This window comes from Sturnus vulgaris, chromosome 3, assembly GCF_052056855.1.
Source record: "Sturnus vulgaris isolate bStuVul1 chromosome 3, bStuVul1.hap1, whole genome shotgun sequence".
Taxonomy (NCBI): Eukaryota; Metazoa; Chordata; class Aves; order Passeriformes; family Sturnidae; genus Sturnus; species Sturnus vulgaris.
Window position 1 is genome coordinate 48,529,700 of NC_142245.1, and position 12,913 is coordinate 48,542,612.

Consider the following 12,913-nt stretch of genomic DNA (forward strand, 5'->3'; position numbering starts at 1 on the left):
ACTTTCTGATCCAACTTTCTACAGTTGTCTCTGAAATGGGCTTAGTGACAGATGGTGGCAAACTGCCTGAAGATGAGTAGATATTTTTGCCTCTCTAACATACATCTCCAGAGTGGTGAGTTAGTGTCTAGTATGGTAATGTGACAAAGAAGAGGAAGTGGGGTGAGAGAGTTGCTAATCAAGAATTACTTCAGCTGGACTCACAGAAGAAAAGCAAGGCAGCCAACTGCCCAGACTGACTCCTCTTATTCCATGAAGACTTAAATCTCTTTTTAGGAGAGATTTTGTTGAAGTATAACATCTTTTGAAGTTTGTTTTTACCTGAACAGGAGCAGGTTCAGTGTCCTATGCACATCAAGTCCCACTCGTGAGGATACTGATACACGAAACCACCTTCCCTGTCTTGGGCCAACACAACCCTCCAATGCACTGCAGTTTGGGAATTGATGAAGATATTCTTACCATTAAACTCCATTTCCTGACCTGGGATAGCAGTTAATATCCTCACACATCTTTCTATGACTCTGTCCAATAGCCTTCTTTATTTGCACTGGTATAAACTTAAGTATTTGCAAAAGCCTGCTAGCAGTGATTCCTACAACTTAGCTACACATGGCATGAGGAACCACCTCCATTTGTTTATTCTGGTCCTTCTGGTTGTTAGTTTAATCCAATGGTCCTTCATCCTGGTACTTAAGAAAAGAACAATCATCCCCTGTTCACCTAGTCTGACATATTACTCATCTTTGTAAATGTTCCTGCAGTGTGAAAACAAACCCCTGATTTTATTCTCAGAAATAACAGTTGAAACCAAATATTTTTTACCTTGGATGGTCAAATTAAGCAACAAGAAGTGGCCTGCCTTTATGCAGCTTGCCTAGCTCTTTTGCAGCTCCAGATAAGACTGTTGATTTAGAAACAAATTGTTGTCTTTCTTTTCTTTTTTTTTCTTTGTCCAAGTTATAAGAGTTTTGCATACTGTTTGATTGGCGTTTCAGGGTAATTTTAAAAAAAGAAAATGGGAGGTTTCAGTTTCCACAATCAGAGCTGACTCAGGCACATGAGAAGCAAGTCTGCAGAGGGAGAAGGTGGAGTGTTTCATAAAAGATGTTTTCTCACTGCAACCACACTGCAACAGACCATAATGAAAACTCAAAAAATTTCAGTCAGCTTCTGGCTCTGTGCAAACCTACAGGGGACATTTGTGTTTGCCTGATAAGCAGAAAACCATTTAGAGGCTGGGAGTTTGTTCCCTGTGGTCATTGAACTTCCAGAAAGATATGAATAAAATGTGAGTGTGTTCCAGAATGATTTGGGCTTCAAGCATGCAATGAGTAATACTTTTTTCTACTAGATGGCAGTAGAAAGTAGGGCTGTAAGAAGTCTTCCTATATGAAGGTCTTTAAGAAACACAAAACATTTTTTGCCCAATACAGCACATCAGATGCAAGTTCAAACAACCCAGGATGTATGTGCTGCAGCCCAAGGTTCAGGTATGGTTTATTTAGGATAATTGCCCAGCACAGTAGTTGTCCCTTTTTGGAGTATACTGGAAAATCTAAAAGCACTAGAAATATCATCTTGTAATAGATCTTGTAAATCTCTGTCAAGATTACAAATGCCTTAAATTTTCCCTGGCTTCATAGTCAGCAATCTGCTAGATCTCATTCTCATACCAACAAGTAATACTCTTACCCCAGAGCTGGACTGCTAATTAAACAAAAAAATCCCCCTTGTAACTCCAAAATAATATAGCTGAATGACCATCTGTTACAGAATTATAGATGTTGATAATGGTTTTAATTGGTGGGGGAAGATATTATTTGTATTTTCTTCTTGTTAGTGTCAGCGGAGTGCTAAAGATCCCTCTTGTGCTGGGTGCAAAACATACCCTGTTCAAAAGGAGCATCTTGCCATGGTTTCCACCCTCAGCAGTGAAGAAATGTCTTGTGTTTGTAAGGGGCAAAAGAAACAGTAAGATGTCTTTGGGCACTGTCTCATATGGGACAGTGATTTTGGAGTGCAGCCAGCTGAAGCTCAGCCACTCTCAAAACATCACACTTGAAGAGAGACCAGAAAAATATTCCTGACACTCAAGTATGTTGCAGGAGTTCCCGTAAATTGAAATTTCAATCCCCATTGTTCTTAGTGCTATTGCCACTGCACAAATGATTCTGTACCCACTGCCTTTCTCTTTATGAAAACTGGTGCCTTACACAGAGCTTTCAGATGAAAAGAGTAGATTTAAAGTTTCCTCATGGAACAAATTTTATTTGATAGAGTCCATGTTTTAGAGTCTAAAATTTCTTGCACTTGGTGAACTTTTGCTGAGTGTCCAGAGTCCTGAAGTAAGCCCACTGCCATCCTGTGGGAGACTGGCCAAGGAGTCAGGGAGTCTGGGAAGCCCCAGCCTTCAGTGATGCTGACACCTGGCTTTGCTGTTGGTATTAGAGGGAGCTTAAGTGAGCCCTTCCAGTGCCTGAGCAGCTTCCTGCTGCCTGGAGAACTGGGAAGAAGAAAAGGATTTCATCTAATTCAGACTAAAACCAAATTCTGAAAAAATCAGGTTTCCTGTTAGCAGGAAACCCCCTTTCCTGGCTGTCCTCCATTTTAACTTGGATGACTTCATCCTCTCATCTAAACTCACAACACTTGTGCTTCTTCACTTGTGGAGTTTCTGTTCACAAAGGAGATATATAGAGGATTATAATGATTGATCTAATGAGAAGCACAGAAGGGAATTACGTACATTTAAAGTCCTAATGTGTTTCCTAACACTGTTTCTCTCTAAATAACAGGGTAAATCAGACTAGGTTTTAACAGATGGCGTTACATACAGTTCCAGAAACAAATAATCTGACACTGTAGTTGGAAGGGAATTTACTCTGTCAAAATCTAGATACGTTTCTAAGTCAACAAATCTATAGTTATAAACCTATAAAATATGTATGCCAGAAGCAAAGGTTAGGTCTATCCCTCTCACATCACATGTAGCACAGGCAATAGATTTTCACCTGTTTTTTCCCACATTTATAGCAGCCATTCTTAGAGCAGAAGGTTCCTGCAAAGTGGTGAGGGTGGTGGCTCTTATGGGAGAGAATAGAGGCCTTCCACACAGCAGGGGAGGAGGAATTGTAGAAGGTGGAAGCAGCTTGGCCCCTGGCCAAAAGGGGGAACTCAGACGCTGCAATGGTTGGTAAGTTCAGCAACTTTATCATCATGTGATTGAAAATGAAGGACTCTTCCCTCAGGATGTTTATTAGAGCTCCTAACAAAGGTATGTGAGTGCATTTGCCATCAGCTCCTATGTACTTTGGTAACGGAACTGAGCCAAAGGATGCACACTACCATCTGCTAGAATTAATAATCATATTGAATATGTATCAGGTAAACAATTTAGGTTTTTAATATCAGGTAAACAACTGGTTCTGTGTTACATTGTAATTTCCAACTCATCATTTGTATGTGCTGTTCACAATACCTTGTAATTCTGACTCCCTTATCTCCATGTTCCACCCTCTTTTAAGATCTGTCATTCTCTTGCCCTCTGGACATAATCTACTTACCACTCTTCTCTTGCTTCATCAACTTCTTTGCTTTTTGAATACTAACTATTGTTTATGTATTGAATAGTAGATGTATTATGTATTTAATTATATCCTTACCAATTTTTCTTCCATTTCATTCCATGTTGGAATACGATGCTTTTTTTTCTGGATATTCCAGTTCATTTGATAATAGCTATTATTATTTACAAGAATAATAATGTCTTGCATATAAAACAAAACATTTTGTACAGGTGTTCCCTTCAGCCAAGGGCACTTGGATTTGAAAGGTCCTCCACCAAGACTCAACAAATGTAGGTTAATCCCACTGTCACAAATTCTACATGAGTTCAATTTTCACGAAAGAAACCGGAGCAAGATAGAAATGAGAACAACAACTTAAAGAAGATGTAGCATCTTTTTTTTATTACTTGAATAACTCTACAGGCAAAGAACACAGTCTGTGTGAAATGACAGGATGCAACAAAATTAATGTATTCTGCAAAGGAAAAGACATGGCAGCAGGAAATATTGGAAAGCAGTCACAATAACAGTTGAGGTTAATGAGAACTACTAATAACACTAGTTTAACTGAAACTTCTCAATAGCAGTCTGGCAAGTGGAAGCATTTATATAAAACAGCCAAACATTAAATATTTTGCTAGGTATTTGATCTTATTTGATTTCTGGATGTTGAGAAATTATAACATGTATAGATGGAGAAAAACCATAGAAATTTGATTATCCTAAGGGTCTGCCTTGGTGTATTTAGTGGGAAGGAAATTTTAGGAGAAATGACAGCCAATACTAATTTTCTTACTTTCATTTGAGTATTAGCACAAAGGAAAATAAAAAAACCCCTCTCATCCAGGAGTTGTACCTGTGTGTTTTTTTAATATATTCTATGGAGAGTTTTGCTCTACCTGACCTCGAAATATTTCGTAAGAAGATATATTTTCATGAATGCTGAGGGTACACCAATGATGCTCCCATTCAGAGACAACAAAAAAAGACCATTCTCAAAGATCTTGGAAAGTCTGGGTGACGATGGCTTAAAATCCAGTTGACAGAAATGGAAATTTAGTGCTGAATATTAGATAATAAACAGATCGAGGATAAATGCTGATTTATTATTGATCACTAATTTATCTGCAGAGTAACAACTTGAACAAAGGTATACTGAAATGATACAGGATTCTGGAAATTCATGCCCAATCTACCTGCTGAAAAAAATCTTAAGAGCTTTGTTGTAGAAAAATACAAAATGGACACAAGATGTGAATCTGAACTGAGAGTTTAAAAATGTCAGGGATTAAAGAAAGAAAGCACCTGTTCCCAGAGGCTCTGATGATACCAGGCAAAACTGCCAAGTAATACTTCTAAGCAAAGCCCTGGGGCAGGACTTTCTCAAAAGCAGGTCAGTGACTATAAACATGTGGCTTGTGCTTCCAGTACCTGCACTTGAAATGAACAGCAATGCTCAAACCAGAAAGAGCCCAGCACTATTATGAAGAGCTTCCTGTTTCTGCCTATGAGACACGATGGCACACACAGACTGCAAACCATTGCTACCAGTACGAGGTCAGCAAGCACTTTTTCTACATTCAGTTACAGTTGTATGGGTGCCAAAGAGAAGGCAGAGTCAGAAAATACTTCTGCAGTAGCTGGCATTTTTATCTGCAGTTTTTGGATAAAGTGCCAGGGGAGAGGGGGGAAGCACCAGATCCTGACACTTTAGAAGCAGCTGTGGTGAGGTTCTCTAACAGAAAATGTTTTATGTTATGGGGTTAAATGCTCAAAAATTTTGAAAATTATACTAATGCTGTGTAATAAATACTTCAAGGTGAAGTATACTCTGTATTTGTGCACAGAGAAGTAAGTATGTGTGGCACTTCCCTCAGTTCTCTGTCCTAATGGTTATCTTTCTTTTTATGTGCAGAAGGTTTAGCAGTCCATTTCCTAAGCTCAGAGGCACTTAGCCTGTTGAGAACAACTCTTACACCTTTAACAATACCAAATTTCTTTCTTATTTCCTTGTCTTTATCTCGACGTGCTTCTTCATCATTTCTTTTTTGCAAGTCTTCTTTGGATGGGAATGCAATCTTGCTGAGGAACTGAAACGGGAATGAGTAGAACTTAACTATCAGGAAGCAAGTGCTGAGTAGTCATTTTCTTCCCACCCTAGTTTATTTTCAGAGTTTTTTTCCTACAGTCTCACATACCTTGAGAATGTGGCTTTGCAAGAAGAATTTAATCCAGGAGGGATCTTGCATACTAGCCCTTCTCTATTCTTCCACTATTACTTTAAAAAATGATCATGATGGCACTCATCACCTATTTTCAGAAACCCAGCCTTCTCCCTTGGGAAATATCTTGCTACTATATTAAATTTTGCCCTACTGTTCTCTAAAGAGCAATGGATTGCAATGCTTTTGTCCTGTTCAAATACTAGAAAAATCTTGGTATATCTCACGATATATTTTTTCTCAGCATTATGTAATTATTATTTTTTTTAACAGTAAAGTCTTACGGGCCTGCAAGCCTTAATTTGATTTCCTCTATAGTGATTGTATCCGCTGGATTTCTGTTTAGCTTCCCCACAAACTGAAAAAAAACAGGTCACTTATCTTTCACAGCTTGTTATCAATATTCTGAATAGTGCACTTTGCGTTCAGCTATGTCAAAGAGGAGAGCAATTTACTGTTCATACACAGACACTCACCTGATCATCATGGTTTACCACCTGCTGCATTTTCCCAGCAAGAGGGGAGCAGTTCTCGGGCTGAGAGATTGTAGTGATCTTGTGTGAAGAGAAATGTGTTTCATTTGATGTTTTCTTTTGGAGTGCAGGGGTAGCATAGGTTGTAAGACATTTTATGTTCTGTTTCACAGCATCCTCTCTCAACAGCAGTGGATGTGAAACTTGGAATTTTAGTTTACGGACAGAACGGCACGTAATGAGCCAAATGATGGTCTTCATAAACAACATATGGTGGCCAGATATTTTCGTTTCTGCTGCCAGATCTTCATGCCTCATTACATATAGAAGGTAGACTTGATCATTATAGATCATTAGAGCATTTCCCTTAAAGAGAGGAATTTCCCGCTGATCTCCAATAGGACTAACAGATGAGAGTGTTAACATGTTCTTATAATCCTTGTCCTTGATATTAGTGAGTGACTTTAAAATTTCTGAAACAGCACTGTTAGATGACTTTACAATAAGAGGATAGAATCTTGCTGTCTTTCCATCTGGCTCTTCTTGTGCAAGCTTTCTCACTGGCATTATTTGGGAACTTTCCTCATCTTCAATTACATCAGGACTAGAACAGTTTGTTAAGTCTGGGTTGCTTGGTATTAAAGACTTTGAAAAATTGTGCCAGAAGTATCTGGAACTCTCTTGCATCTTTATTACTGGCCATATGTAGATCAGAGATTGTGTTTCTATAGCTTGCCTTGCTTCAGAGACCTTTCTCGCTGCAGCTAACAGTAGTTGCTGTAACTTAGATGGGAAAAACGATAGTGGTATTGATGTGACTTTGGCTTGATGTGGTATCTCTAGATCAGGTTTTAAAATCTGTGCCTGAGGTTCTTCAGTAACTTTAAGAGGACCAGAGATTTCAGAAGCGAGTACTTTTTCTTCTCGATTAGCATGACTTAGAGAGAAACCTCTTTGCAGAGAGTGCTTTGCAGCTAAGTTTTCATTACTTTGAGCCTTAAAATCGGCTGAGAACTTTCCTCTGCCAGCAGAGGTCATGACACTATTTTCTAGCATGTTGAAATCTTCCTCGCTGCTCATTTGCAGATCCTCTCCCAGCAGAGCAGATGTAGGTCCTAAGGAGCGTTGTGTTTGACTCAACGATTTCTGTGTAGAGGGATGAGCTTTTGCGAAGGGGCAATTGTACATGTTGCAAAGGCTTCTGGAGGAAAGAGAATGCAAAAGGAGTTTCAGCAGGACTCATCTATTTTCACCTCTTTCCTCAAGGGCTTCACTTCTGTAACCTGATATGCTTACAATAAAAGCGGAGAGAAATTAAAATGTGATTACATGTAATCACATTTGTAAATGCACAGGGAGATTTTTCTTCATTACCTCAAAGAAAATTAATAAACAGAAACATACTTGTCATTTAAGTATTAACTACAGCTCATCTAGCCAGTAGAATTTTTCTGCAATAGTAATCTGCTGTGAGATACTTCCAAACTTGACTTAAGTTGGCAGTGAGTTTCTGCTTGCTTCTATAGGAATTTACCCAATATTGAAAACTGCTGGCACACAGGATCTCTTTTAGATGTAGCACTCCCTCACATCAGAAGATACAATCTTCTTAGACACAACACCATTGAAATTAATGCAATAATTTTTAAAATAAAAATGGTCTTATCCAAAGGCCTTTATAATCAGTTTTCTTGCAGAATGCTTTGACTTCAACAGTCAACCCCAGCCTACACTACTCTCTGCTGTAGCAAAATCAGACCCAGTAGCTTTGTCATGGCTTTTAACAAAGATGTAAAAAAATTTTAAAAAATAAGTTCAGATGTTTATCTGATACATATTAAAATCTTCTAAACACCAGTAAAATTGTAAAATGTTAAACAATCATAAGAACATAGTTGAATGTACCTGAGAAGGAAACATGAAATTTACATTTGTATCCTGAGAGAAATTAACAAATTAACTTTGAATTAACTGCTGCTTCTCCAGTGGTTATATTCTCCTAGGAATAACCTACTCATCTAAGCACTACAGACATGATTTTATAGAAAGGAAACATATACAGTCACATTATTTGCATGTCAATCACACAGCTCTAAGGTGTTTTTTTGCCTTCCTAAACATTAAAAAACACGGTGAGTTTCACCTCCATAACTGAAGAGGTTCTACTACTTAACTTACAAAAAGAAATTTAATAAAAACAAGGTCAGCAAGCTTCTGTTTAGGTTCATGAAAATTAAATTTTCTGAGTCCTTTTATCTAGCAAAAATAAAATGACATTTCACCCTCATCTAGGCCGTATCTCCTGCATTTATGATGCATACATCGAGATGTAATCAACCAGTTCCAGGACTCTAATCAAGAATGATTAGAAATAATCGTATCAATTGTCAGCAAGTTATTTGAATAATTAATTGTGCATACAGGAGGAGTGAGGCCTTCTGTAGAAGCAGACTCTAACTCAATTTTTTTCCTTTGCTTTATCTGATGAGTGGGAGTTTTTTGGTTCTTTTTCACTTCTGGTGTTAGGGGTTTTTCACTACATCCAGCACTGCAGTGTGATAAAGCTAGGGCCAATCTTCTGACCTAGAAAGTCTCTTAGCATCTTGAAAAATGGAAAGTCTCAGAAACCTAGAGACACAGCAATTAAACTAAAATTAAAGAAAAAAAAGGTTTATATTTTTGAGCTAGAGAAATCCTGGTTAATTGTGAATCCAGCTGAAAAAGAGACAAATATCACTGCAGAAGAGAGAGTCTCTGATTCTCAGAAGTCATAGCTTGACTGTGAAAGCTCTGAACTGATTGATGTAGTGATGGGGCTCATCAAGTATAGTCTCCAACTTTATCGATTAATGTACTATACCTTACAGTGCACATCTTAATGTACACTAGTGACCTTGGCTGTGTTACTTTGTCAGTCCTTGAGTTTAAAATATTAACCTTTGCGTCATGGGTCTCAAGTTTCCCAATAAAACTGAAAAAATAGTTTTTTATATTTACATGCCTTAAAATGTCCTAATTTACACACACAAAAAAAAAAACCACCTGAAAGAAATCCTTATTTCTTCTTCCACCTTAAAACTTGCAGACTGCCAAGCAGAATTTCACACTTAGGAGCTGAGCAACACAGATTTCCCTATTACTTAAACTTCATGCTTATAAATCTTTTCCATCTGAAGTGGTCTCACAATCTCATTCTTATGACTGTGGCTCACCATTGCCCTATCTTCACCAGAGATGAAGTCAGCGAAGAGTCTTAAGAGAACTCACAAAAATGAGTAAAATCCTTATTTCAAGTTTCCTTATTTTTTGATTAAAATGTGTCGTGCACATGCAAGGGGTCCTTCTAGCCCAGTCCCTGCCCCTGATGGTGGCCAAAAGCGAAGGCCCAACAATAATCTGAGTAGAGGCCATGCAGATGGTGGCAATTCCTGGATGCCCCCCAGGCTCTGAGAGTGGCAGGCGCAGGGCCCTCCCGAGCCAGCAAGGCTCTCTCCATGGGTTTCCTGCTGGCAGCAGGCCCTGCTGAGTAACACCCCATTTTTCCATCAGCTTCCACCCCACAGCGGTGCCCCTGGGGCCAGGTAAGGCCAGAACACCTCCTCAGGCTCCCGGCTTGGGGTGAAGCCCAGGTCCCAGCAGCACAGCCAGGGTGGGCTGGGGGAATGGAACAAGGGAAGAGGTTTAGTTACCGCTACAGCAGAGCACAGCCGCCGGGCTGGAAATGCAGCCTTCAACTGCAGCCGCAACTGCTCCGGCAACTGCCAAAACTGCAGAGAGCCTTCCAGCACCTTCCAAAGGACACCAGCACGGCCAACTGCTGCTCCGGGTGACACCGTCCCCCTCACCGCGCAGTCACTGCCTGCGGCCCCCGGCTGTGCCCGCACGGCCACACCGCCCCCAGCCCCGCCCATGGAGGGCAGGGCCCTTGGCACCGTGTGCCTTCAATTCCAAATGGACGATTCACTGCCGGAGCCAGACTCGATGATCTTTTCGAGTCCCTTCCAACACAGATGATTCTGTGACCTGTGCCACAGAGCCAACCCTTGTTGAGCCTCTGCCTTTCTGTCTCTCTGGCCTCTGAAGTGTCCAGGGCCCCAGGGGCCAGGGACGGCAATTCTCCCTGAGCATGTCCCCACCTTTCCTGGGGGAGCCCTGGGGGCTCCGCTGAGCCCTCCCCATTGCACAGCCTGGCCACAGGTCCTCACTGCCCCTTCCTTGTCCTCCAGCCATGGGCTCGGTGGCTGATGCAGTGTGTTTCTTGTTAATGGTATGTTCTGTTATTGCCCAAGCCAATGGGCAAAATTATACTCTCCCACCCACCCTGTCAATCTATCCTAAACTACCTGTCAATCCTGCTTTGTTCCAGCCCCCAGCTTGGAATTCCTCTTTGGAAATCCCCTAAAACTCAGGTCTTGTTAGTCCATGTGACCCAGGTTTTCCCATTACCTCTCTCATTGGACAGTGCCTTTGTAAGCCCTACCCTTTATCCCTCCTCAGAATTTCTCCAATTTGCTAAGAATTTGTACCTTCCCCTTGAACCTCCCCTTATTTAAGTTGTTGCACCTTGCCATTTTTGTCTTTTGCCCCGTGGATTCCCCTGGGTAATAAATCCTTTTTGTCCTATGCAAAAGACCTCCCCCTCCTCCTTGCCTCCTTCGAACAGAATCTGACAGCCAAAAGGCCATGGAGCCATAGCTCAAACCGCATCTGAGGCCTCCTGTTCCGGGAGTGTGACCCACTCTGGGCACAGGGCTGCAGTGGCGAAGTGAGCGCAGCTCTGGCCGCAGCGTCAGGTGGCTCTGGAAGGGAAGGCATTAGCAGGCCCAAGCCTCCCTCTTGGCCTCACTGCTTCCCTTGCAATGCCAGGCAGTGCTCAGGAGTGGGGACAAAAACAAGCTCTGTGGCCAAGGTGAGCAAGGAAACCTCTGCCCCTGGCACACCTATGCTGGCCCTGCCCATCCCAGCCCATCCCGTTATTCCCAGCTCAGCTCAACCCAGCCCTCCAGGAACCTGGGTGACAGCCCATCTGCTGTGCTCTGCTGGCGAGGAGGCTGCAAACGAGGAGGTGTTCCTTACCTGCTTACAGCTTGGAGAGAGGAGAGGTTTCAATATCAACCCTCTAATTGGCTTCTTCACACTGGTTTGAGAATGTGACACAGCATGTCTCAGACAATGTAATAAATGTACAGTGTGATGTTGGCATTTGCAAATGTTAAATGTATGTCATAAAGTTGAAAGAAGTTCTGTCAAGATCTGGTTTTTTTATATATAAGCTTTTTTGTATATGTTTTGTAATGTTGAAAGATGATCTCCAACCATTGGGAAAATCAAAGCACGAAGGACCTCACAGACTCTGACAGGTGGGATGAAAGAGGAGCTGGGTCGGAAGAGTGACATCTGCACAAGTGTGGAGAGGGTTGGCTTGTCAATAGCATATATAAGGATTGTTATGGGTGTGGGTGGTGTGCCTCTGGCTGCAGCTAAGGATCCACTGGTGTCCCTTTTTCCTTATTCAGTGCCTTGTTGTAGTTCAAGAAAATGTTTTAAAATTTTAAAAAGTGAGGCATTTCTCACAGACTTCATATTGTTTGGTCTTTTTGTTGGTTTTGTTGGGTTTTTTTTTGTTTTTTTATCTGCACAACAGTTTTCTTTAAATGCCTAGGGAAAAAAAATCAAATTTCAGTGGGTTCTGGTCCAAGTCCTAGCATATCATGCACTTGCTCACAATACATTGTGTTTATCTGTTTCAGATGCTGAGCTTGACATATAAATATGATATATACTGCACCAATTGTGAGAAGAGGTGACTTGCTTCAGCTTGTGACGAATCCTGTTCGGAAACAATGCATTGCCTCCAAGGGGAAATTTGTAGAATATGAAAAGGCAAGCACCCCTGTACAGCCTGAGAGAGTAAGCTATGACCACTTGCAGCACCAGAACAAAGAACACCACACAGACATGCTTGTGGGCCTGCAAGGCACCAGCCAAAGTCTGCACATGCCTCAGAAAAGTATGGGTTTGTAGTGCTTCCTACGATCAGTATGCCCTGCCAGCACGCTGTAGAGCACAGTGCAGACATTGGAATGCATCGGCTATGTCAGATGTGAGCTCTGTGGATGTGAGATGCCCTGCACAGCTCATCGGTGTGTCAGCACATCCTCCCATGCCTCTGCTGTCAGGATTATTCCACCGCACTGGGCACCAGAGCACCTGAGATGCTCAGTTCAGCTACAAGCTGGCAGTGTCCCTGTTCTTGTAATGCTTGGCTCTTACCAGTATGTGGCACAAGAGACTGAGTGGACTGCTTGCACTCTTTGAGCAAGATTTTTGGGGCCTTACAGAAACCTAGAAGGGCACTAAGTAAAGCAGATGCTTGGGAAGCTCTGTCTAGTGAACCAGAACTAACTTAATGTCATTGTTTCTATGCACCTTCCATAACTGGACAGATGGACTACATTCAAATAGCTTCCTTTTTAAATGATTCCACTTATTGCAGTCCTTATTTGATGTCTGCTGCTCATTGATTTTACAGTAACTAGATGCTTCATGGTCACCAGCTGTGTGATGAAGATGAGGGAATTATGTCTCTCAGTGGTAGACCCTTGGGTCTGTCAGGTTTTCAGAATGCTAAGTCCGGCTTCTTGTGCTT

The 12,913-nt window shown here is 41.3% G+C and overlaps 1 protein-coding gene across 2 annotated transcripts; it reads right to left on the minus strand.

Annotated features, from left to right (window-relative positions):
* Positions 1 to 3,944: 3,944 nt before the first annotated feature.
* On the minus strand, positions 3,945 to 10,164 carry LOC106858491 (ligand-dependent nuclear receptor-interacting factor 1-like). Of its 2 annotated transcripts, XM_088162832.1 has the most exons (3): positions 9,954 to 10,164; positions 6,268 to 7,465; positions 3,945 to 5,659 (listed from the first exon to the last, which is right to left on the minus strand). In XM_088162832.1, exons 2-3 carry the CDS (start codon positions 7,450 to 7,452, stop codon positions 5,456 to 5,458), a joined length of 1,389 nt encoding a protein of 462 aa, XP_088018958.1. In that variant the 5' UTR covers positions 7,453 to 7,465; positions 9,954 to 10,164; the 3' UTR covers positions 3,945 to 5,455. The 2 variants fall into 2 exon arrangements, with proteins under 2 accessions (XP_088018958.1, XP_014740669.2); XM_014885183.2 differs by lacking the exon at positions 9,954 to 10,164 and having other exon boundaries at positions 6,268 to 7,476.
* Between the last annotated feature and the right edge of the window lie 2,749 nt (positions 10,165 to 12,913).

Coding starts and splice junctions, on each gene's coding strand:
- LOC106858491 (XM_088162832.1), bottom strand. CDS start 7,452: ATGTACAATTGCCCCTTCGCAAAAGCTCATCCCTCTACACAGAAATCG. Junction 5,660..6,267: donor TGGTAAACCATGATGATCAG/GTGAGTGTCTGT, acceptor TTCCCGTTTCAG/TTCCTCAGCAAGATTGCATT.